General features: G+C 36.2%; 1 protein-coding gene across 2 annotated transcripts in view; it reads left to right on the plus strand.

The window, feature by feature from the left end:
• The window catches only part of LOC127179966 (intraflagellar transport protein 43 homolog), a 40,456-nt gene extending 14,352 nt beyond the window's left edge, over positions 1–26,104 (plus strand). Inside the window, exons 4-9 of one of the 2 annotated variants that reach the window (XM_051133822.1) lie at positions 2,152–2,187; positions 6,137–6,183; positions 18,173–18,245; positions 18,971–19,046; positions 19,245–19,307; positions 21,362–26,104. In XM_051133822.1, coding sequence (XP_050989779.1) covers positions 2,152–2,187; positions 6,137–6,183; positions 18,173–18,245; positions 18,971–19,046; positions 19,245–19,307; positions 21,362–21,472 — 406 coding nt within the window. In that variant the 3' untranslated portion in view covers positions 21,473–26,104. The remainder of the gene's footprint in view (positions 1–2,151; positions 2,188–6,136; positions 6,184–18,172; positions 18,246–18,970; positions 19,047–19,244; positions 19,308–21,361) is intronic. The other variant, XM_051133823.1, reaches the window with a different exon arrangement.
• The last annotated feature ends 1,328 nt before the right edge of the window (positions 26,105–27,432 follow it).

A 27,432-nucleotide genomic window follows, 5' to 3' on the forward strand; every position in this document is an offset into this window, starting at 1 on the left:
AAGAAGACAAGGACTTTTTCTTCATCTCAATGTCACCCCTCGTGCTCAATCACCGGCGCTCTGTTCCCGCTAATCCCACAGCAGAAATCCCGGGATTTGCAGATCTATCACTCCTAATTGACACTAAATGATCTGTCATTTTATTGATGAAGCTTTGAAGCCAAGTTGTCACAATATATTTTATCCTGAACAACTTTTTCCAGACAGTTTTACCATGTTTATCTCACTGCGTTACACGGGTCTTAATGGAGAGCAGTGTAATGAGTCTTAAACAGCGCGTGAGAGGACGGGACGCGTGTCAAGGGCCGGACACGCTAACACCCGTGATTAACAGCATCTGCGTTATGGTTTACACTTTACTTTATTACCCTTTAATGCTTTTAAAAGTGTTTTATATGTTTTTGTGTAATAAAAAAGGTTGCAAAAGTTCAGCTTGACACAGAAATGCCGTATCTAACCTTTTGAGGAGCAATTACAGTACGGTCTCTGAGTACCCTGTACATCAGGATATCAGTGCAAAACTAGAAAACTATATTTAATCATTTGTGACCCTGGACCACAAAACCAGTCTTAAGTCGCTGGGGTTTATTTGTAGCAACAGCCAAAAAAATCATTGTTTGGGTCAAAATTATTGATTTTTCTCTTATGGCAAAAATCATTAGGAAATTAAGTAAAGATCATGTTCCATTAAGATATTTTGTAAAATTCCTACTGTAAATGTATGAAAACTTAATTTTTGATTAGTAATATTCATTGTTAAGAACATTATTTGAAGAACTTTAAAGGTGATTTTCTCAATATTTAGATTTTTTTGCACCCTCAGATTCCTGATTTTTAAATAGTTGTATCTCAAAATATTCAAATATTATCCTATCCTAACAAACTATACATCAATGAAAAGCTTATTTATTCAGCTCTCATATGATGTATAAATCTCAGTTTTGAAAAAATGACCCTTACGACTGGTTTTGTGATCCAGGGTCACATTTAAACCTTTTGTGTGTGTGTGTGTGTGTTTATTATCTTGGGGTTAGCATAAAACGTTGACTTGAATGCTTTGTTGTAGATTTTGTGAGATGCACATTGTTGTCAGGATCCATTAGGTGGTGCTCAACACCAACAGAAAACCAGTCTGTATATCACATTATCCCTGTGAAGCCTGGCATATAAAATAATAGTTGAAAAAATCATATTGTTTTTTTTTTTTTCTTTCAATGGAACATTTTATTGAACATTCAGTCTAAAAAAAATCTAAAGCAAAGTTTGCTTATGTGTTTTTGTTAAGTATCATATATGATTTTTCAGGCGTTTAGATATAATGAGGATAATATGGAGAAAAAAAACAGCTCAATATTTATATGATGAAGTTCTGATTCTTGTAAATCAATGAGATCTTCATAACAGTAGAGCAGATCCTGACATAAAATGATCTAAATATCAGTGGTCACTTTGTATCTCTAATAACATACCTTAGTAAGATGAGATTGAAATGATCCAAAAATGTCACTGAGGAACAGTGAATGTAAAGCTTCTGGAAACAAACGTTCCTCAAAAGATCCTGATGATCAGATTTGACTCACTGATTTTTCTAGAAAATGGAGAACCAAATAAAGCCAAGCTGCTTCAGTCCAGTAAGTGTTCATCTGGTAATATGACTACAGTTATTCTGACGTTTACTTAAAAATCAGTAAAGGTTTGATTGCAAAAAGACACGTGAAGCACCAACTGAAGGTAGATGTTTGTTCAACTGCACTACAATAGATGGCATGGAGTACATTGTGAATAACAGGTTTAACAGCAATGTTTTGATCATTTAGAAACCTTAGAAACTTGCGTGCCAAATATGAAACAGTAGGCTTTATAGGGTTAAAGCTGTACCTGCAATAACCGGCCTATTCTATTTTATATTTCTCAACGTTCCACTCAATTTAAACTGTGAAAATTATTATTCACAACATTAAAAAAAATTAAAAATTGTTATTTTAAAATGAAAGGTCGTTAATTAATGCAGATATTGCAGCTGGTTAAATGATGCTGTGTGTTCTAGATGAGAGACAGTCTGAGAGCACATTACAATAGACATGCAGACTGAACAGACGAGCTGTGATTGTGATTGTGATGCTGATTGTTGATTTGTAATGTCCTCCACAGGTCCGGACGACGGCCGGCTGCTGAAGAGCAGGAGGAGTGAGTTTCCACCTTTACTGTTTTACTTCCTTCATGTTTCACTTTGACACGCAGTGATTAGGAACTGAAATCTCAGGAAACGGGAATGTTTGTTTATGCTCTTGATTTAAGGAGGAAATTACCATCGTACTGAAATTGTCCTTGGTTAATGCGAGAACAATCACTCTGATTAAAAGACGTGATGGTGGAGTTTACATATATAACCTGCGGTTAGGGACTACATCACCACTAGCACTGGACAGTATATCACAACATTCACAGTATATTCATAGTGATTTTGCTGAACATTATTACTATGAACTATTACTATGATTGTAACTATGATTTAATGCAAATTCTATTTGTCCATTTAATTTTCATTACACTAGTTACACCTTGTCTTGTGACTCACAAGTATAAAAATGTTGGCAACTTTCCGTTCATTAACATAAGTTAATGCATGAACTAACATGTCATGAACTAACATTTATTAATAATTTAGTATCATTAATATTAGCATTTATTCATATTTGTTAATGTTACTTAATGTAAATACTATTCTTCAATACTTGTGGAAACCTGTTTTTGCCATGAAATGCGACTTTTTCCTCACAATTCTGACTTTTATTCTCAAAATTATGGGTTTATATCTCTATACTTTTTTCTCTACAATTCTGACTTTATTTCTTAGTTTATATCTCACAGTTCTGTTTTTTTTTTTTTTTTAATGAATTAATTTATTGTATTTTCTGGAATAAAACATTATTTTTTAAACAACTTAGGTCTGACTAATTCACTTAAAAAAAAAAAAAAAACTTGTCTTCTCAGAACTGCGAGTTTATATCTTGCAATTGTGAGATTAAAAAGTCATGAAGTTCCTTTTTTTGTTATATGTTCATTGTTCTGTAGCAGAAACAAGCTTACATAATTTGTTCATGTTAGCACAAAGTGCATTATCTTAACATACAATTTTTGATTTTGAAAACGTATTAGTACTGTAGAACTATTGTTTATTAGTGTAGTTAACTAATGTTAACAACTGAAACCATATTGTGGTGTTACTAAAATATTAAATGTGAAGTTTTTGATTTCTGTGCCACTACCAGGACCAAATGCTGCAAACCAATAGAGAATAATAATTATTCTCACACAGGTTTCCTGAACATTACATCTGCCATTACATTTATTTTTTTTTCTTAGAAACGGACTTTCAAATACACTCAAAAAAAAGATTTGTTGGACTTACTTAAAAAAAAGACTGTCAAGTGGTTCCACGCAACTACATTGAGTAATTTGTACAAGTAACAATTTAGTTGTATGAACAAAAAAATTCAAGTAAAGCTGACAAAATGTCTTGAAGTAAATACAAATCATTTGAATTTGTCACTGTTATATATTGATTATATGTGTTGTTTACTTAATAATTTTATGTTAAATTTATAAAAGTTTATTACATAAAGTGAACTCATTTATTAATTTAATTTACCTTATTACCTTATTAATTATTTGCTCTGTGAGTGCAAGTAAAAAAAAAACAAAACAAAACATTAATGTCAAGCATTTTTTAGAAACAAAATACATTTATTTTCTTCTCAAGGTCTTACAATGAGCAACTTCTTCAAGAAATTGTAATCATTCTCAGTTCAAGATAGGCAACAGCATTCTTGTCAACAGAAAAAGTTCTTCCCAAGGTCTTGGTGATGTAATACAGATTCATGCTGTATATGACACTCAAATGCAGAGCACAAGCCTAGGTGACATCTCAACTTTTAGTTGATTCCAAAACCTGATGGAGGGTCACAGACCAGGTTTGATGATGTAAATTCCAATGGCTGTATTAGTCAGGTCTCTTTCAGCATTCACAAAGTCCTAAAAGGCATGAAAACAGTTAAGCTGTTCAGTAATTTTCATTACACCAACAAATGCAGGTTGCAAATTTAACATCACTTAGCAATACATCCATTAAAAGCAAAGATTCTGAGAATTATGTATCCACAGACCTTAGTCGGGTCATATTAATTTTAGACAGGAATAAATAGGGCTGTAAGTAATAGGTTACAGTGCATTCAATGAATTGTACTGTTGTTTAACAACATACATTTTGAAGCTGAAAAAAAAAAAAAACTTTCAGTGGACACAAACTCCAAACTCCAGTTTTAAAAGTTGTCAGTTTTATGCAGGACCTTTATGCAGTGTGTAATTGTAAAGACTGTAAATCCATATGCATCCACTATACAGTTGATTACTGTATTGTATTGTCTAGTGTTCAAAAGAATGCCTGAGAACACTTACTGTATACTCCTTCATGAGGATTTCATAGTCTTCATTAAATGACAATTCACCCAAAAATTAAAGTTTTGTCCTTATTTACTCACCCTCAAGTTGTTCCAAACATATATGATTTTCTTTCTTGTGTTGAACACAAAAGATATTTCAAAGAACGTTGGTAACTAGACAGTTGACAGTAGCCATTGCGTATATATTTTTTTTCCATACTATAGACGTCAATTGCTGTCTGGTTACCAACATTCTTCAAAATATCTTCTTTTGTGTTCAACAGAAGAAAGAAAATCATACAGGTTTGGAATGACATGAGGGTGAGTAAACGATGAAAAAGGTTTGGGTGAACTATCCCTTTAAGATACACAGATCCAAATTGAGTCGGTATTGTTCTGTGGAAAAAAATTAAGAACAGACAAAATTACAATTCCCCATGCCAAAGTGAAAACAAGCATCATATCATAAACACATATTACAAATCTTGTCAGTGACCATTAGTTTACACATGTTCCATCCTGCAACTCCTTTATTGGTAGATGCTGGCCAGTTTACTTCTGTATCCACCCAGTGTTTGTCTAAATCAGTTGAGTGGTGGTAATTCAAGTAAACTCAGCAGCAATCTAGAGATTTAAAAGACATAACACAACACTGAGGATATCTTTCATTTTTAAATTTACATTCAGGGATATTCAATGAAATCTGAAGACAAAAAGCAATTAGGCTACCTCCACATGGGCTTGAACAACTAAATAGAACATCGTAAACACTAGTATCCTTAGCATATGAAAGATTAAGATAACTCCGTAGTACATTCCATGTTAATTCCATATTATATAGTGCATGGGAAACAATTACTGTGACCAAATTAGCCATGTGTTAATCTAACATTATAGTGCTTCAAAAATTGCCATCTAGTTGACACTGTTATTTTGCAGTCCTTACATTGCCACATGCTTGTTTTGAGAGAGAAACACGAGTTAGCATAACTGACTAAAATGGAAACATACTAGAGAATGAAAATGTAGCCTGTATGGAACAGATTAGCATTGCCAGGCACCAAAATATACTGATAACTTTAATAAAAACCCTTTGTGCAGACTTAAATCACTTTTTCAAAGCAGTATTTATCAGGATGGTAAAGAATTTAATTCATACCTGACAAGCTGAGTCACCCGCATCTTTTCCTGGTTTGTCTGTCTTCTGTTGCAGCTACGGTGCACCTAAAGGTCCATCCTACATCGTTTTACTAATTTGTGCATTTCACTCAGCATTGTTAAGTTGACTGAACAAACACTTGTTAAGCAAAGCTGACAATGTTAGTTTTTTGTAGAAACCACTCAGTTATATTAAGTCCATGGCGTTACATGCATTTTTTAAGTAATGTTAACATGGATGTATAGAGTGAAACTAACGACAGTGAAAGTTCATTTTTTTTAGTGTAAGTCTCTTTTTAGTAAATGCATAAATGTCAAGGTATCTTTTTAGCTGTATCTCTCATCTCTAAGCAGTATTCTCAGAAGCTGGACCGATATATGTGTGTGTTTGTGTGTGTATATATATATATATATATATATATATATATATATATGTGTGCGTGTGCGTGTGCGTGTGCGTGTGTGTTTTGCTCCTGGATGGAGTTTTTGTCCCTGATCTCTTGTGTTTAACATGATCTCTGTCCTTGTGTCTGAAGCCGGCGACTGAGGCCACAAACCCCTGAGGGCTCCGACAATGAAAGTGGTGAGTAAAAGATTTTTGTGAGTTCTGTTTGACTCCAAACACATTTACTCTATTTAACCAACCAGACAGCAGCTCCACCATCAACACTGCCTTATGAAACTCAAGCAGAACTCAAGCCAATGACTGCTCATGTATTGTACTGGATAAAGAAGCTCATTCAGTGAGAGTCCAGCTGCTGTGATTGATAAATTATACACACTCGTAATCATTATTTCATGACATACACTAGGGACAAACACACTTACAGTATCTCACCAAAGTGAGTACACCCCTCACATTTCAGCAGTCATCTTCTCAAGGGACAATACTATAGAAATGAAACTTGGATATATTTTAGAGTAGTCAATGTGCAGCTTGTATAGCAGTGTATATTTACTGTCCCCTAAAAATAACTCAACATACAGCCATTATTGTCAAAACAGCTGGCAACAAAAGTCAATACACCCTAAGTGATAACAGCACTATGTCATTTAACCATGCAAAGCCACATGACCTATTCATCATGTTCATGTTTTTATCTGTTTGACAGGACCATACAAAGTTGTGTATCTTGTATTAGATTAGATAATGTGGTGCTTTGAGTAGAGTTCTCTCATACTGACCACTGGATGTTCAACAAGGCACCTCATGGCAAAGAACTCTCTGAAGATTTGAGAATTAGAATTGTTGCTCTCCACAAAGATGGCCTAGGCTATAAGAGGTTCAGTAACAACCTGAAACTGAGTTACAGTACAGTGGCCAGGGTCATACAGAGGTTTTCCAAGACGGGTTCCATTCAGAATAGGCCTCGCAAGGGTCGATCAATGAAGTTGAGTGCTCGTTCTGTGCGTCAGGTGCAGAACCTGGCTTCAAAAAACAGATGCATGAGTGCTGCCAGCATTGCTTTAGAGGTTGCAGAAGCAGAAGGTCCGCTTGTCAGTGCTCAGACCATACGCTGCACACTGCAGTAAGTCGGTTTGCACTGGCATCATCCGAGAAGGAAGTCTCTTCTGAAGCTGGCTTACAAGAAAGCCCGCAAACAGTTTGCTGAAGACAACCTGTCCAAGAGCATGAATTACTGGAACCATATGTTATGTTCTGATGAGACTAAGATCAACTTGTTTGGCTCAGATGGTGTCCAGCATGTGTGGTGATGCCCTGGTGAGGAGTACCAAGAAAATGGTCTGGGGCTGCATGAGTGCTGCTGGTAGTGGGGAGCTGCGGTTCACTGAGGGAAACATGGATTCCCTTATGTACTGTACATTTCTGAAGCAGAACATGATGCCTTCCCTTTAGAAACTGGGCCAAACGGCAGTTTTTCAACATGATAATGACCCCAAACACACCACCAAGATGACAACTGCCTTGCTGAGGAAGGTGCAGGTGAAGGTGATCTGACCTGAACCCTATTGAGCACCTATGGGGCATCCCCAAGCGGAAGGTGGAGAAGCACCATGATCTCATTATAGAGGATTTGAAGAGAATCCCAGCAACAACCTGTGCAGCTCTGGTGAATTCCATGCCCAGAATGATTAAGGCAGTGCTAGATAACAGTGGTTTGACACAAAATATTGACACTTTGGACACAGTTTTGACATGTTCACTTAGGGTGTACTCACTTTTGTTGCCAGCTGTTTTGACAATAATGGCTGTCTGTTGAGTTATTTTTAGGGGACAGTAAATATACACTGTTATACAGGCTGCACATTGACTACTCTAAAATATATCCAAGTTTAATTTCTATAGTATTATCTAGATATACTATTATTTAGATATACTAAAATGATTGCTGAAATGTGAGGGGTGTACTCAATTTTAGTGAGATACTGTACACTAGGCTTAAAAGACCTGATAGCTTGAGGCTCAGAAACATGCGATCTTAACACCGAATGCTGCTCGCACTTACAGTCTCAAACAATGAACACACCTTAAATAATTAAAAAATGCAATAATTTTAACAAATCAAGAGATTATGCAGAAATAAAGTACTGGATACAGATACCAGAAGATTCATTAAATGGCATTCGAATACATCAGAATACATATACAAGCTGTTATATTTATACTGATTGAGCATCCAAAAACAAACAAACAAACTATGAATATTTGACAACAGGAATTGTTTGATTGTTAGATTTAGGAATCGAAGTAGGAATTAAAGTCCAAATCTCAACGTCAGTAGTGTAATTACATAAAGAGTGTGTGCTATTTCCAGTGTTTCCTACACCAAGATATCCTTGTTTAATTGTCAGCAAAAGTCCACCAGATGATGCATTTTACCCACTCAGAGATAGTCTAAATTGGGCCCAGTGCATTATGGGTGTTAAAGTTTTCCTACTTTTTTCACCACAGTCCCATCTCTGTTTTCTCTAGTTGTGTTGCACAGATTAGAAAAGAAAAGAAAAGAAAAGAAAAGAAAAGAAAAAAAAAGAAAAACCCTTAAACACTTACCTTAAATACAGATAAAAAATCTGAAGGAAAAAAAAGGAAAATTGGAATTGTGATATGAAATAGCCCTATTGCACATTCACCATTTATGTTTATAAAAACACTTTGATGTTGACAATCAGCAAACATAATCAGCCAGTTTCAGAAATATTACTAGACCAAGCCAGTCTGAATGGTTGGCACTGTCAAGACTAAAACTAAAACCATAAAAAGATCCATAGCTTTATAAAAATAAAATAAAATAAAATAAAATAAGCAAAATAAAATAAGCTTAAACTTATTTTAGGTAGTTGCCAAGACAAGATTTGATTCTTTTTTTTATTTTAAGTTGAAGTACTAAAATGACTAAAACTAAATTAATTAAAACAAAGATGTAATAAAAAAAAGTAGCTGAATAAAAAATAAACATTTTAAAAATAAAGAAAAAAAAAAACTAAAACGGATTAAAAATGACAAAAAATACACAACAAATTACTAAAACTTTAATGAAATGAAAATAAAAAACAGAAAATGTATAAACAATCTAATTTAAAGTATTAACAAAAGCTATAATAGATATAATTCATCAATGATAAAATAACAGTCTATATCAAACTAATGACCAAAATCACTGGTCACTGTACTTGTGATTTAGACGGTTGCCAGGGTGTTACTATACAGTTGCTAGGGTGTTCTGTCTGGTTGCTAGGTGGTTTCTTACTGCTCAAATGAGCCTGTTCTCAAGTCTCAGATCTTCTGGTCCCGGGTTGCTTCTTGAATGTAAGTTAAAGAGATGTTATCATCCATCATCAGGAGGATAATAATTATGGTTATTATTATCATCAGTGTCAGTAATGTGTTCATATTATGCATATCATGTTTCTCTAGTGTGGTCCAATGATTGTTTGGGTTCTTGCCATTAATAAAACAGTTATTGCCAACACAGAAGCAAACTTATCGATCTTTGAACATCATGAGCTCATACACTCAGTATCAACCTTCTTTACTCTTTCGTGGAAAAGTTGCTTGAACTCATGAATAAATAAGAAAATAACATCATCTTGTAAAGCCGTGACACATGACTTTTTGATAGAATCAGCATCAGAAAGCGGTTTCTGGTGCGCATCATTGTCGGTTCCCTCTCGACCTCGTGTCGCAGGTCACAGCGCGACCTCATTTAAAAACCGTTGTTTTCTCTCGCCGCTTAATCATGGCGTTTGCATACCGAGAGCTTTACCTCGCCGTGCATCACATTGAACTCTGGCGCGTTTGTGTTGATGGTGCATTATTCGGAAAAGTTCAGATCCAGTAGAGCGTTTGCGAGGGCTGGACGTAGAGGCTTTTTGATGTCATTGCACTAAGACCATTAAATTTGACTGGGGGTCCGCGGGGGCCCGAATCTGCTGAACGCGCTGCTTTAGAAATGAGGAGACAGTGTCACCTCGCGCTCATGAATATGAAGCAGCGCTCGTGCGCGCCTGCATTTATTTGTATATCAGGAACACAGATGAATCTTGTCAGTGACTAAACGAGGCTGGCATTTTTAATTAGCTTTAATTAAAAATGAGAGAAAAGGAAGAAGTTATCAATGTAGGATAACGGGGCTTGTTACCGGGGTCAGGGAGATGGAATTGAACGGGGCTTTTGTGACAGGATTCAGAAAGTCTGAAAGAGAATTAAAAATTACTTCAAAATGACCACATTTATCTCCTTGAGACTTTAATGAGGAGCATTTTAAGGTGTCCGGCCTGCTTCATAAGATCTTAAGGCAGGTTTGTGTGCATCATTTGTGGAGATCAATAACAGGAACTATTCTTTAAAAATTGTTTGAAGAAGAAAAAAATAAAGTCTCCTTTGCTTATAAAGGCATTATTTATTTGATTAAAATTACAGCTAAAACAGTGAAATTCTAAAATATTATTATAGTTTAAAATATCAGTTTTCTGTGTGAATATCTGTTAAAATTTATCGAAGCTGAATTTTCAGCATCATTACTCCAGTCTTCAGTGTCACATGATCCTTCAGAAATCATTCTCATATGCTGATTTGCTGCTCAACAAACATTTGATTATTAGCAATGTTGAAAACAGTTATATAATGTATTTTAAAATAACTTTACTGTCGCTTTTAATCAGTTTAATGCATATTTTTTAAATAAAAGTATTAATTTATTTTATTAAAAGTCTTACTTTATAGTAAGCGATGATTTGTGAAAATCTGGACAATTACCAGATTTTGCTCAGACATTTTGTGACCTGATAAACAGATGTACATGTTCAGTCGGTGCAGTGTTATGTAAGAGTTAGAGTTATATAACTAGATTTTTACATTTAAAAAAATGTGAATGTGGTTTTCTCATGCATGAAAAGTGTTGTGCTGTGGTTGCCAGAGTGTCGGTTTACAGTTGCTAGCTTGTTGCTTTGTCGTCACTAGGGTATTCAGTGCGGTCGCTAGGTGCTTTGTTTCTGGCCTCATGTATTTGTGATCTTCTGGTCTGTATGTGTCATGGGTTCATCCAAGACACATACAGTAAAAGGTCTTTTAGTCTAATTGTACAAACATCCACCTTTAGCTGGCCTTTTTGCTGTCAAATCTTTACTGATTATTATCAAGTAAACTTCAGAATAACTTTGATATTGTTTGTAATATTTCAAGGTGAACACTTAAAGGTAGGGATGCACCGATAGGATTTATTTATTTTCATTTTTTTTTTTCTTTGGACGATACGATTTTATCAAACAACTATTGGCAGATTCCGATTCCAATACCGATATTGGTCTGTTGCATAAAGCAGGGCTTAAAAACGGGGAAAAATTGTTCTGTTCTGAAACTGGTTTGAGTAGAAAAATACTGGTTAATAACATCTTTTAAAATGTAGTAATAATAATAATAATAATAATAAGTAGTACAGCGTTTTCTTTACGCAAAAAGACAAAAAATATCTGGTAGCCTATCTTGTGTATTTCTACATTTTGACCAAATGTTTTAAATAAAAGAAAACAACTGTCAACACTTTAAAGATATTGAAGTATTTTGTTAAAATATTTAAAAATGTTTGCAACATGGATAAAAAACCCGCTACTCGTATAATCATTTTGACAGGAAAAACAGCCTAAATTCGTAGGCTGTAAATTGCATTTTATAATTACATTCAGAAATAATGTAGGCTAACATATTGGTGAATAAAGCAAACTGTTTACTAACATTACAAACACAATTAGGCTATTTTAGTTCCCTTCTCTCCACAACAAATCCTGTTGTAGTTGTAGCCTATTTAGGCTAAATAAACGTCAAGCCAAAATCAATTAATTTAAAAGCTAAACTAGGGCTGGGCGATAAATTGATAACGATAATTATCACACGATATGAATTTCCTCCATAAATGATAGCAAGAGTTCGGTTTAATGTTTATACGGCAAAGGCGGAACTAGAGCGCTAGTCAAAGCGCACCACTCAGACCGTTTATCTGCTCGGACCAAAGTCGACATGGCGCAAACTTACTAGAGCAGATGCGTTTGTTCGCTCAAGAGTCTCAGTCACTAAATAGCGCCAATGTGAAGCCCTTGAATTCAGTGAAGAACACAAATGACTCGATGAAACGGTGCTGACCACCAGGAGAAACACTGTGCTCAACGAGACAGTCAGAAGGCTTTTTAATCTACAAATCGCCATTATTTACCATAGATTTACTGTAAATCAAAAATGGACATTTATCGTGATAATTATCGACATCGACTGATGTGGAAAAAAATTATTGTGATCATTTTTTGGCCATATCGCCCAGCCCTATTCTGCACAAACCCACGTTTCCATATTCACAAAGTATCTGGATGCTGTTTATTATGTCAGATAGACTTCTTTACTCGCGTTATTGACGTAAAACATCATCCTTCACATAGGCTATATCAGCAGTGAGTCGGTGGTCACACTGAACAGCACAGACTATACTATTTAAATTAAGCAGCGTAACCTTTTATGTTTCTTTATCTGTAATTTATTTTGATAATGCACAGGCTGCGATGTCAAGGTAGCAAAAATATGTTGTGTGTTCGTGTGAGGCGCCCACGTGATCACTGCATTGTTTTTCCCGTCTGTTACTCTATAATTTATGGTCATACCAGTGCTGGTTGGTAATACAGATAGAAGCAAAACATCGTTCAAAACTGTACAGCTTTTGCAAAATAAATAAAACAGCTTTGTGCCATCTCGGTTTGCTTTCCGTGAACTTTGTTTTGTTACTGTGATCAAAGTCAGCACAATTTTTTCTTTAATTTTGTTAATCTGATAATGATTTAAGTGAAATACATTTCGAATGCATTTCGATTGCCATGGAGTTGCCAGTGTGACTTATCTATGATGAATTTACAGCTGAGCGCGGGCATTTCACATATATTTTGTACAGATTTTATTTTGTTTTGGCAAGTATTTAATTATTTTGCCCAGAGAAAAACATTGGATTATGCAACAGACATGCAACTCATTGTCCCCATGCAGTTAATTAATAAACCACCGGTATCGGCCCTTTACGTTCCGATATGCCGATGACTTTAAATTAATCAAAAATCGGCCTGATAAATATCGACGGCCAATACATTGATGCATCCCTACTTTAAGGGGTCATCAGATGCAAAATTCACTTTTACATGTTGTTTGAACATAAATGTGTGTTGGCAGTGTGTACACAACCACCGTATAATGATAAAAACCCACCCAGTGCTTTTTTAAAAATCCATATAAATCATAACCCCTTTTTCAAATCAGGCCATTCTCAGATTCTTGTCGGTGTGACGTCACACAGACCAAGGCCGCTCTCACAATTGATTTACACGCCCGTCTTACCTTAGACTCGCCCTGACTGAGCTGTGAACACTCCGCCATTGTTTTGACACCAGTTCAGGAGTAGGCAATAATGTCTCCGATTGAGTGATTGAGGTATTGTGTTGTTGGATGTAATAATGAACATAGCAGTCGTCATTTACTCCCGACATCTGAAGATGCAGAGGATTAATGTTGATTTTCGTTTTTGAAGGGAATTCTCCCAGTGATCTACCTAAATGAGTCTATGTTTGTGCGAATCATTCTTGATCCAGCTTCACCTACAGAAGGTGGGGTGAGTTGAGCTCATTAGCATTTAAAGCAACAAAATGGCTCGCTGTGAACAGGGCTGATTTTGACACGGTAAAAAGGGTGTTGTTTTACACTACCATTAAAAAGTATTAACCAAAGTATGTTATAGACTTACGCCTAAAGACCCTAAAGAATCATATTAACTTGTGGAAAATGGGCATCCGATGACCCCTTTAATGGACTGAAGTTGCTTTGTCTTTACTTGATTCTCCGTTAATCATTTTCTAGGAAAATCAGTGAATCTGATGGCTTTTGAAGAATTTAGCAGAATGTCTGAGCTGCTCTTTTCCATACAAGTAAAGGGGGATTTTTCCTTTACATAATGTTGTGTTAATGACTTAGTATTCATGAAGAGTCATAAAGTTATTATTTAAAAAGTGTTGTCCACTTTGTTGAGTACAGAATGTAAAGTAAATGCAAGTTTGTTTTTATAGTTATTATTCTAGTCGCGTCGGTTTTGAACAGTTCAGCTTTGAGTGGTGAATGTGACAAAAGTTTTGTTCATGTTTTATTTATCAGCCTCTGGTTTTATTAACAAAGCTTTTCTTTTACTTTCTAAGCACTGTCAGGCCGTGTTTGACGGTGATTTTGTAAGCGTGCGCTCTCGTGGCACACCTGAACGCACTCCAGCAAAAGTCTGTCCAAAAAGAGGAGAAGGGCTGTGAAAGTTTGTCCTTCTTTGGGAGCGATGCCACGCTCTGTCCTGTCGAGTTTTGCCAATTAAAGCGGGTTCCCACTGTTCCGGGCAGCGGGCACGCGGCTCTTGGCACCGCGGCTCCTGCCAGGGCGCGCCGTGACTTCCGACCCCACACAGATGGGCTCGCAGGCAGGCCTGCGCGCCTGGAGCCCGGCCCGGCCCGAATGGACACGGAGGTCGCCGCTCTGGCCTGAAGGGTCCTGAGGGTGGCCGCCGCTGACAGGGCCCAAATGCTCGGCGCCGGGACGAGCGCGAGTGTGTGTCGGGGTGGGGGGGTGCTTTCTGGGGAGCCCCTGGCCGGAGCGCCGCCTCACAGCGGGAAGAGATACTGTCTTGATCACTGAATATTCATGGCCGCCTGGTCGCCGTGACAGGGGGGCAGCGCGGAAGAGGATGTCAGCGCGAGAGTGAGAGAAACGCAGAGAGGGAGGAAATCAAACGCCAGTTCACACACAACATAAACAGAGCCACGCCGAGGAGACAGACAGCATCTGTGATGATTGCGGGGATTGTGGGAAATGCTGCAACTCGCAGTAACACCCGGCAGTAGCTGCAGCATATGGCCGAGTGCGTCTCGAGAAAAACTTTATACTGCTCACATGCTCCGTTTAAATCCACTGGCTTTGCCGAGTAAATAAATCTGATTGTAATAAACATGTTATTCAATTATATGTACGTCAGTTACAATAAGTCAGTATTTGTTTTTGTAAACTGTTGCATTAACTACCGTGAATCATCAAATGAATGATTGAGGCCCGAAGCTTAACATTAGTTTGCTGTGCAAAAATTTAACTTTTCCCAAATAATTAAAGAGAAACTGCAACTAACACATTGAATTAAAGTTAAAATTTTGTTCGTTTTTTTTGTTTGTTTCTTTGTTTCTTTTGTAAAATCTGCTTCAGTAACCTTTGTTTTATTTACAGCTTGTAAAATAAACACATTTATTGTTAAAGGGATAGTTCACCCAAACATGAAAATTACCCCATGATTTACTCACCCTCAAGCCATCCTAGTTAAATATCACTTTCCTCTTTCAGACGAATACAATTAAAGTTATATTAAAAAAATGTCCAATAGAAGTTCAGTACAGTGAATCCATCATAAAAAGTAATCCACGCAGCCCCAGGGGGTTAACAAAGGCCTTCTGAAACAAATCTATGCATTCGTGTAAGAAAAATGTCAGTTTTTAAAACTTATAAACTGTAATCTCTAGTTTACACTAACTGTTGTACGCACGTAAATAAGAGAGTGGCAAATACAGAAACAAATACAATGCAAACAATTACAGAAATGTGATGCAAATACTCTCAACAAAACCAAATGCAGAGACACACTGCAAATACTCACAATGGCACCAAATATATAAATGTGCTGCAAACGGTCATAACGCAACCCAATACGGAAACGCGCTGCAAATACTCACAATGCAACTAAAAACAGAAACATGCTGCAAATACTCGAAACCAAGTACAGAGTACACTGCAAATACTCATAGCAAAATCAAATACAGAAACGCACAAAGTATGTGAGCAGACTCCCACTCCCCGCTCCACTCCTCGCTCAGCTGATCAGGAACACCGCTCCTTGGAAATTTACAGCTAAAGTATTTCAGTATGTTTTGAAATATCACATAACATATATTACGATAAAATAAAACAAAATAAAATACTAGGAGAGAAGTTTTGTGGCTTATTGGACAACTAGTGTGCAAACTATTTTCCTACCACATTCCTATCAAGCTTATTATGTGGTTGTCAGCATTAAAAAGTATCATCTGTTTTTTTTGTTTTTTTTTTAGTGCAAATTTTGCTTGTAAAGGATTAAAATATTCCTTTTAACAATAATCGATTATTTAAAAAAAAGCATTTTGTAAAATCCAGGTGATTTTCCTTAGAAATATGATGTTTTTATAACATTTATGACTGTTATAGCGCCAGCTGTGTTCCGATCTCCCTAAAACTTCACATGCTTGTTAAGAATCATGTGTCGCATGTGCTCAATGGGTTTCGTGAAGTTTTGAGTTCTCGTTTGGGCTACCGCACTGCAGTGTTTTTTTCCAGATGGAGCGAAAAAAGGGTTTTTTCACATCTTCTCAATCATTTAAAAAACGGTTTGACTGACAGCAGTGGTTCTAGAGGCAAAGTTGTTCAGAACGAGGAGATCTATCATATCATATGAATATCACGTGTATGTGTGGAAAACCATGCAATGTACAATTAATCATACCCTCAAAAAATGCCGATATCTTTTAAATAACTCACAGACCATCAGTGCCTATAGTCGTGTGGTTAGCGCACTGACATATAGTGCAACTGCTCCTCCGGCCGACCTGGGTTCGAATCCCGACCCAGGGTTCTTTCCCGATCCTGCTCCCCCCCTCTCCACCCAACACTTTCCTGTCATTCTCCACTGTCCTGTCATCTAAAAAGCACAAAAAAACAGTCAAACAGGCTCACCAAGTTTCGTTCCGATCGGCCTCCATTAACCTTGTCTAATAGGTGCTCAAACTTCATTGGCCAAGATATACAAATGTCCCCATAGACACTTGGGGCACTTTGGACCAAGACTGTGCACAGTGATTTTCATGTTGATAGGACAAATGGTTGCCTAGTTATAGCCATTTTTAGTTTTATTCCCTCTTATAGCACCACCAAGTGATTTTTTTTTTTTTGTCCTGTGACCTCAGTGCGAGCTCTTACATAAGTGTTAGTTATAGAAGTTATAGGCATTTTACTCTAAAAGTGGCCCTGCCCGCTTCAAATGTTTTGGTGTTTGGTGGAGTTGAAAGTTCAACTTTTTTTTATGATTATTGATATTCACTCTCCAGAGTGTTTCTGCACTCGTTTGGTTCCGACTGGGTTGGAAAACTTAGGACTAGTTCGCAAAAGTAGGTTTTGCAAAAAATGTGAAATACGCGAAAATTTCACTAGGCTAACGATTAAATCTGTGCGTTTTGTCCAGCATGAGCCAAGGATTCCAACAACATAAGACACTTGAGCCTGTGACGGTTTAGGAGTTATGAGTGCTTGAACCCCTAAAAAGTGCTGCATATACTCAAAACAAAACCAAATAAGGAAACCAGCTTAAAATACTCACAATCAAATAAAGAAATGTTCTGCAAATACCCACAATGCAACCAAATACAGAGACATGCTGTAAATACAACGAAACCAAATATAGAAACACTGCAAATACTCACACTGCAACCAAATACAGAAATGCACTGTGAATACCACAAACCACAATGAGAATGTTTTAAGGGACCCCAACAAGTGACAAACCAGGCTAAAATGTCTACTCTTTAGAAGTGCTGTCAATGAGTTTTGTGTTTATTTTAACATCCTGATTGTATTTTTCCTTAGCCTAAATAATCTGACAAAACTCCCATAGTAACTCATTGTACCTTTTGTTCTCCTGTGTATATATAGCCCTAGTGTTTCACTTGTTCCTTGTCAGTTGTTGAACATGTTTCTGTTTCTGTGTTCCCATTGTTCCTTGTCATTTGTTTACCTTGTTTATTTATTAAAACACCTGCGTATAGATCTACATCACTGCCTACTTGCATACATTCCTGCAACATTACATTATGAAGATGTTTTCTTAATTAGCTGGTGTTTTTTTTTCAATTTGCATGTTTTCTTCAATTTCAGGACATTGAGCTCTCTCGGACACTGTACTTTTATAGGTAGTTGCATGAAATCTCTTGTATTTTCCATTGAACTCTTAACAGGATTAACACATTTCACATGCATTTTCTAGACATCCCAGTGATTCCAGACCTGGACGAGGTTCAGGAGGAAGACCTCACCATGCAGATCGCTGCTCCACCCAGGTATCCTACAGTCTAAAGAATAAAAAAAAAATAAATAAAAACTCTCATGTGGTTCAAGATCTGCTGGCTCTTGCTGAGAAACTAAGTTAAGTTAGTTATACTGTCTATATGCTTCGGGCTTAAAAGGCACTTTGGTACTTAAAGGAGAAGTTCACTTCCAGAACAAAAATTTACAGATAATTCACTCACCCCCTTGTCATCCAAGATGTTTGTGTCTTTCTTTCTTCAGTCGATAAGAAATTATGTTTTATTTTGTCAAAACAAATGACTAAAATACAAACATTTTTCACTTACGTTCAGATTTGTATGTATAGCGCTTTCACAATAAATATCGTTCAAGAGCAGCTTTACAGATGTAAAGTCCAGAGACACAAACAACACTAATAAAACAACTGGTCTTCGATAGTTATTGCTTTTTATTTGTCCTAAACATGTTTAATGAATATTTTAACACAAGCCTGTACACACATATCTGTCAGAAACGCTTGGATATGTGCAAATGTTAAAGTGTATTATGAGTAGTGAGTTTAACAATCAGTGTTCATGTCTACGTTTTCTTGTAATATTTTGTCTAAATTTAAATTCATCTGTAATTGGATTGACGAACCTGAAACATCTCAGAATTTCATGTCATCTATCAGCAATTTAAAAGGAGGACAAAATATCTTTAGACTCCTTTGAGATGCCCAAATGCAGACACGTTTATGGTTGTCTCTCATCTGCAGTATCCAGGTGAACAGAGTTATGACCTACAGAGACCTGGACAACGACCTCATGAAGTATTCGGCTTTTCAGTCCCTGGTGAGACACTTGCCCATCATTACCTGTCATTCCTAAACAACACAGACTGTTGCTTTGTCCAAATCGAGGATCTTGTAAAGCAGCGTAAGGTTACTGTCTAACTCATCCTTCACGTTCTACAGCGTCTGTGTTTTGGGGTGAATATTTGGTCACATGCTGATTTTTTGAGTAATTGTGCGTGTATTGAATGTTTCCCAGGATGGGGAGATCGACCTGAAGCTGCTCACGAAGGTTTTAGCCCCGGAGCAGGAGGTGAGAGAGGTGAGCTCTGCCAGTAAATATAGCGTCTGTCCGGCTCTTTCTAGGCCGTGTAAGAGGGTCAGTCCAACAGATTTATGAAATCACAAGCAGCATTTTTCATCTCATACTGTCCAACAATGTGTTTTATAGTTTCTTTTTTTTTTTTTTAAGAAATTAATACTTTTATTCACCAAGGATGTATTAAGTTAATAATTAAAAGTTTATTAAAAGTTAATAATAAATAATTTACATTGTTATAAAATATTTATATTTTGAATAAACACTGTACTTTTTAAACTTGTTATTCATGAAAGAATCCTGAAAACAAAAAAAAAATCACAGGTTCCAAAAAATATTTGGCAGCACAACTGTTGATATTATCCAACATTGATCATTCTAATAATAAATCCGCATATTAGAATGATTTCTGAAGGATCATGTGACACTTAAGACTGGAGTAACAGCTGATAAAAATTCAGCTTTTCATCACAGGAATAAATTCTATTTTAAAGTATGTTAAAATAAAAAACATTATTTTATATTGTAAAAACATTTTGCAATATTACTGTTTTTTTTCTATATTTTTAATCAAATAAATGCAGCCTTGATGAGCATAAGAGACTTCTTTAAAGACTATTACAAGTCTTACTGACCACAAACTTTTGAACGGTAGTGTATATATGTATATATATATATATATATATATATATATATATATATATATATATATATATATATATACACATATGTATATATATATATATATATATATATGTGTGCTTCTGCTTTTATTTGCATTTATTTGATCCAAAATACTGCGTGTGTGTTTTGAAAAGTATGGGGTTTTTTTTAGAAGTCTCTTCTGCTCACTAAGCAATTTATTTGATCCAAAATACTGCAAAAGCAATAATATTGTCAAATATTTTTACTATTTAAAATAGCAGCTTTCTATGTGAATCTATGTTCAGATGTTATTTTTTTTGTTGTGATCAAATCTGAATTATCAGCATCATCACTCCAGTCTTCAGTGTCACATGATCCTTCAGAAATAATTCCAATACGCTGATTTGCTGCTCAAGAAACATTTATTATTGTTATTATTATTATTATTATTATTATTATTATTAATAATAATAATATTTAAAACAGTTTCTTTGATGAATAGAAAGATGCAAAGATCAGCATTTATCTGAAATAAAAACATTTTTGTAACATTTTACACTATACCATTCAAAAGCTTTCTTATGAACTTTCTTTTCATCAAAGAAACCTGAAAACATTCTACTCAGCTGTTTGCAACATAATAATAATAATAATAATAATAATAAAAATTTTCAGCAGCAAATGTGAATATTAGAATGATTTCTGAAGGATCATTTGACTGGAGTAATGATGCTAAATATTCAGCTTTGAAATTACAGGAATAAATTACATTTTAAAATATATTCAAATAGAAAACCGTTATTTTAAATAGTAAAAATATTTCAAAATCTTACTGTTTTGCTGTACTTTGGATCAAATAAATGCAGGCTCTGTGAGCAGAAGAGACTTAAAAAAAAAAAAAAAAAAAAAAAACATTAAAAATTGAACTTACTGTTCAAAAACTTTTGACTGGTAGTGTGTATACTAAAATAACACAATGACACTATTTTACTCACCATTTTTCATTGTAAATCAATGTAGTGTGAACAAATTATGACAGATGAATAGTTTAATCATCGTTTTGAATGAAATTAATTAAAATCACAGTTTGAATGTTGAAGATACCCGCTTTCTTTTATATACAATGACATTATTTTATAACAAAAAACGAATTTTTTAAAAACGTACCATAGAAGTACATTTGATTTGTGTGAAACAAATCATGAAATCTACTTTATTTGTACATTTTTCAATCATTTTGGAGCTTGACAGACAAATAAGTTACATAAAGAATTCTCAGACAATCTCCTTTTGTGTAAGCAAATGAGGACAGAGGGTTCCTGTTTAGGTGAACTGTTCCTTTGAATCCACTGTTTGTCCTGTTTCCCAGCTGTTTTCTCTCTGTGAAGTGATGTTTGATGGTGTCTGTGCAGGAGGACGTGGGCTGGGATTGGGATCATCTGTTCACCGAGGTCTCCTCTGAACTCCAGACGGAATGGGATCAAGGAGAGCGAGATGATCAGTCTCCGCTTCCTGTGGCCTGAAGATGGATTTACACCTCAGGACTTACGTCATGTGCTCAGATAGGAAAATATTGTTCATATTGAATGTGTTTCTTGACGATGGCGTCGTGTCATTGCGGCTGACATCTTGTGTGTGTTTCCCATCAAGGTTAACCTTGCAAACCCAGAAACATTGCTTTTCTTAACTGGATCAATCTGGAGACATTTGTCACCGTTTGTAGTATCTGGAAAAAGCCTAAATCCAAGGTTAATGAGCAGGGAAACCAAAATCCACTTGATTGAGTTAAAATGAACTTTGCACATCCGAGCAAGCCGGCCTTATCATTATTGACCACACCATCGACCATTTGAGCTTGTCCTGTTCTCATGAGCTTCATTCCTGCGTTTCTGGATTAACGTGATAACATGCTTCATTTAAGTCAGAGTATCAAATATATGCATTTAAATGACGCTATTCTCTTATTTTATTTTTTTTTTATGCTTTTTGGTGATATGCAGTATGTATATTGTCATGACCATCATTTTGACTGGTAGATTTGAAATAAAATAAATAAATAAATAAAACGTTTTACACAGTATCATTACTAAACTACTAAAACTAATATAATTTTCAACATCTAATTAAATAAATAAATGAATAAAATTAGAAATATTTAATTACTGAAACTGTACTAAAAAGTACTAAAATTGCTAAAAAACTGAAATAAATACAATTAAAGCAAAATAGAAATATTAAGAAATCTATGCAAAAGCACATATAAATTACCAAAACTTAAACTAATATGATAAAAAAGCTAATTTAATGCTATATAATACTTTACTATAAATTAACACAATGTGACACAAAGTTTTTTTGTTTGTTTGTTTTAATAATGAAAAAAAAAGGCAACATTTGTCATTTTTGTTTAAAGTTGAAATAAGTAAATACTAAAATAAGTAAACCTAAATAAACTATAACTTAATAAAAAAAAAAATATATATATATATATATATATAAATGAAAACAAAGTATAACAATAAAACCCAATTCCAAATATACTATAATAATACATCAACGATACTAAACTAAGACTGTCTCAAGGTCTAACACAACTTTGAGGCATGATGCAAGACAATTCTCAAGAACCTGTGATGTACATGGATACGCAGAAGTGTGTCCACACACACACTTGCTGTACTTTGTTTCTCTGTCTCTCCTCACATGAGCTTTTTTTGGGCTCTTTTAATGAATTCTGCCCATATGCCCCGAGCAGCTGCCGCGATGCCCCTTCCTCCCCCCCCGCCGAGCTGTGAAGTGCCCATCCATGTACAGACAACCTCTAGCTGTCTCTCTCAGGGATGGCAGCGCCCACCGCCGCTCGCCTGGCACCGCGCACACAGCCAGTTTAGGATGCGGCCGCTCAGATTAAAGCCCTGTGATAGCGGGTAACTGACCCGCCTCAACCAAACGCTCCTACAACCGACCCGTCGGACTGAGGATTAGGTGACAGAGAGAGAGAAAGAGAGACACTTGGCATGAGACTGAGTCCAGCTCCTCAAAGTCACCTCTCTCTCTCTCTCTCTCTCTCTCTCTCTCTTTCTGCCGTTTTATCTGTCTCCATCTTGCGTTCTGTGCAGCTCCACTGTACTGCATCTCTCCTGAAGATTATGGCTTATTATAGAGATACAGCACCGAAATATGATCAATCTGTCATCGGTTACTGTTGTTCTAAACCTTTGTGACTTTTAATCCTGTAAAGCTGCTGTTAAAACAATAACCCCTAAGAAGCTGTGGTTTACAGTGAATTTATAACAGCTAAGGGGCATTGTTAGATGTGAAGCGGAGTGCCCAAAACCCCCTTAGCTGTTATAAATTCACTATAAACCATTATTACATTCATAAAGTGGTTATTCCATATACATAGTAAGGTTTTACAAAATAAGCAAATAAAGTGTAATGATATTAATACAAACATTATTCTTCCACCAAACAATGTAGTTCCTCAGAAACGGTTGTGGTTGCAACACTCAGACGTAAACAAAGGTGTATGTTTGTAGAGTATTTTACAACCGCTTAGAATGCGGCTCAACCAATCACACAATTAATGACCAGATCTGTCCATTTTATAATAAAGCATTAAGCCCCAAGAAGCCATGGATTACAGTGAATTTATAATAGCTAAGGGGCGTTGTTAGGCACAACATGAAGCTCCTCCATATACGTAGTAAGGTTTTACAAAATAAAACAGAGCAAATAAAGTGTAATGGTATTAATAAAAACATTATTCTTCCACCACACAATGTAGTTCCTCCGAAACGGTTGTGGTTGCAACAAAGTGGTTGCTGAGCAATGCACAAACGTAAACAAAGGTGTTTTTTTGTAGAGTAATTTACAACAACTTCAAACGCGGCTCAACCAATCAGAATCAAGGACCGGAAATATCCGTTTTTTAATAAAACAATAAACAATAAGCCCCAAAAAGCTGTGGTTTACAGTGAATTTATAACAGCTAAGGGGCGTTGTTAGACGCAAAGCGGAGTGCCTAAAACCCCCTGAGCTGTTATAAATTCATTGTAAACCATGGCTTCACTGGGCTTATTACTTTTATAAAACGGTTATTCCATATATGTAGTAAGGTTTCACAAAAAAAAACAAAGCAAACAAAGTGTAATGATATTAACACAAACATTATTCTTGTGCCAAACAATGTAGTTCCTCAGAAACAGTTGTCGTTGCAACAAAGTGGTTGCCGAGCAACACAGACATAAACAAAGGTGCATGTTTGTACAGTATTTTACAGTAGCTTAGAACACGTACCAACCAATCAGAATCAAGGACCAGAACTATCCGTTTTATAATAGAGCAATAAGCCTCAAGTAGCCATGGATTACAGTGATTTAATAATAGCTAAGGGGGCGTTGTTAGGCATGATGCGAAGCTCCTCCATATACGTAGTAAAAAAAAACAGAGCAAATAAAGTGTAATGATATTAATAAAAACATTATTCTTCCGCCACACAATATAGTTCCTCCGGTTTTGGCGGTTTTGGTTTGGTGGCCAAGCAACACGCAAATGTAAACGAAGGTGTATGTTTGTAGAGTATTTTACAACCCTGCTGAAAAAAAAAAACAGCTAAAACCAGCCTAAGCTGTTTGGCTGGTCTTAGCTGATCATAGCTGGTCAGCAGGCTGGTTTTAGAGGGGTTTTAACCACTTCCAGGGTGGACTTAGCTGGTCAGGCTGGGAGACCAGCTAAAACCAGCTACTTCCAGCTTAAACCAGATAAAACCAGCCAACAGACCTAGGCTGGTTTTAGCTGTTTTTTTTTTTTTTTTTCAGCAGGGAACAGTTTCAAACACGGCTCAACCAATCAGAATCAAGGATTGGTTTTATAATAATAAGGATTGGTTTTAGAATTTATTTTATGATAAAGCAATAAGCCCCAAGAAGCTGTGGTTTACAGTGAATTCATAACAGCTAAAGGGCGTTGTTAGACACGAAGCGGAGTGCCTAAAACCCCCTGAGCTGTTATAAATTCACTGTAAACCACGGCTTCACGGGGCTTATTGCTTTTATAAAACAGTTCTTCAATAAACGTAGTAAGGTTTTACAAAAATAAAACCAAGCAAATAAAGTGTAATAATATTAATGCAAACATTATTCTTGTGCCAAACAATGTAGTTCCTCAGAAACAGTTAACGAACACAAAGGTGTATGTTTGTAGAGTAATTTACAACAGCTTTGAACGCGGCTCAAGGACCGGCTTAATCAGAATCAAGGACCGAAACTATCCGTTTTATAATTTTTCATTTTTGGCTGACTATTTAGTTAAGATAAGTGATTGCCGTGGTAATGAGAACTACATTTGATAAACTACTATAGTACATTTTGTAAAGATTTTGTAGGAAATCTTTTCTCCTGACCAAGCCTGCATGGCTAAATGTCTTTACTGTCACTTCTGATTCATTTAATGTATACCTGATTGAAAAAAAAAAGTAAATAAAAAATACACTCTTGACTATTAATCGGAAGAAAGTCTTTTCCCCCTGTCTCTCATTCTCATGGCTAGTAAAACAAACCAGGGGAAGTCATACATTTTTATTAAAAATGCCCTCTGGCCTTAAAATCGGAGCTCCACGGGTCTGAATTAGTGTATTTGGATAGAGTCGGATGCTTAATTGTCGTTCAGAATGGAGATAATTGGCTTTGGTGCCGTTCTAATATGTTTGGGTGGTGACAGAAGCTCCTCCATCTTATCTGCTCTCAGTATCGCCCATCCATACGGCCCAGGGCAATATACGGCCATGTAATTAAAGTGTAAGAAAATGTGCAGATTGAGAGATACAGGAGAGTGAGGGGTGCGGACAGACGTGACCAAGCGTGGAAGTCACGGGATGTTATGAGCACACGCTTATACCTGCCGGACCACGTGCCGGGCCTCAGGTCCCGACCTCTTATCAGGGGCTGTATTGTTTGATTCCTCACTGGGTTTGGCTACAAGAAAGCACATGACTTCATATGTGTAGATACATCAGGGGCTTTAATGCACTAAGACTCATATCATGCTCATATCATGAGGAATCAAACTCTCCTTGATCTTTAGAGATAATAGAGTCATTCATTATGGAAACATACTGTAACTTTCAGAACTTAAAAAAAAAAAGGTAAAAGTAATTTTCTCCATTTCTGTCACCGATGGAGTTTTGGTTCCTTGCTGCTGTCGCCTCTTACTTGCTTAGTTGGGGACACTTAAATTCCAGCGTTATCGTCGACTTGACTGCGCAGATGCTATTTGAACTGAATTGAGTTCTAAGACCCAAAATGATCTCCCCGTGAAACCAAACTTTAGGAACTCTTTAACAAAACAAGTTGCCATGCAGTTGCAGTTGCAGTTGCAATTTAAATTGTTTCAGTGTGATTGGTAAAATGGTGTCAATTCCACAACTTACATTAAGAGAAAGACTGAAAACTTTTGACCTGACAGCCTGATAGGGATGTTTTTCCTTCTCTGTCCAGGTGTGACCTTTGTGTCACAGGATCCTGACAAACCATAGGGTTTTTAATGTTTTTACAACTGATTTGAAGAATTCTTTGTTCTGGTCTGGATATACAAGCGAAGTGGCATTAGATAGAAAGTCAAAAGTATAGCACAGTATGTCAATTATGAGATCAAAAGTTTAAATTATGACAGTCATAATAACGTCAAAATGATAAGAATTTCAGACAAGAAGTAACAATTATGACATAGTAAGTCATAATTATGAAAAAGTGCTCTCCATCCGTTTTCTGAAAAGCTTATAATTTGTAGGGTCGCAAAGGAGATAAAGAAGTTGAAACTATGAAATTAAACTAAATAAAAAGATGAATAAAAAGACCAATGTAACGTACACCAATGTATAGTCCAAATATTGCTGAGCACAACTTTGATGAATCTTTAGGCTCATTGTGACCATGTCTCTCAGGCTCCAAATAAACTCCAATCAGCTTCTAGGAGCACAGCTATCTGTTTTGTCATTTGTCTTTTGAGCTTTATTGTATTCATGAGTTTTCGTTGTATGTGAATTTGGCGTGTGTGCACATGTACGTGTGTTTGTGTGTGCATTTCACATTGAACATGAAATACGGCCGGTGCATTTGTCATGTATTTTATTATTTGACCCTCACTCCTTTCTCTGCCGGACATGTGGCCCCTTTCATTTTTCACATGACTGCTTTTCTTATCACGCCGGCGCTCGCTGCCGCTCCTGCCTCTGATTCTCAGGCAATAAAACACAAAACATTCTGTAAAACATGGAGCCATGAGAAATTATGATAATAACTCAAGAGCTGAGGTGAGCTGGGTGTCGGGATCCGGGTTTGCGGAGGGACGGGTCAAGGTGGTCTCCAGCATGCTGCCCTCCTATAAACCCTCTCCATCACCGAAGTCGTTCGGCCGCGACCGAGCGCGTAGGACGGACCGTCTGCCCCGCCGCTGGTGGCAATAAAGCGGGATGGATAGAAGA

This window comes from Labeo rohita, chromosome 17 (genome assembly GCF_022985175.1).
Source record: "Labeo rohita strain BAU-BD-2019 chromosome 17, IGBB_LRoh.1.0, whole genome shotgun sequence".
NCBI classification, from domain to species: Eukaryota; Metazoa; Chordata; class Actinopteri; order Cypriniformes; family Cyprinidae; genus Labeo; species Labeo rohita.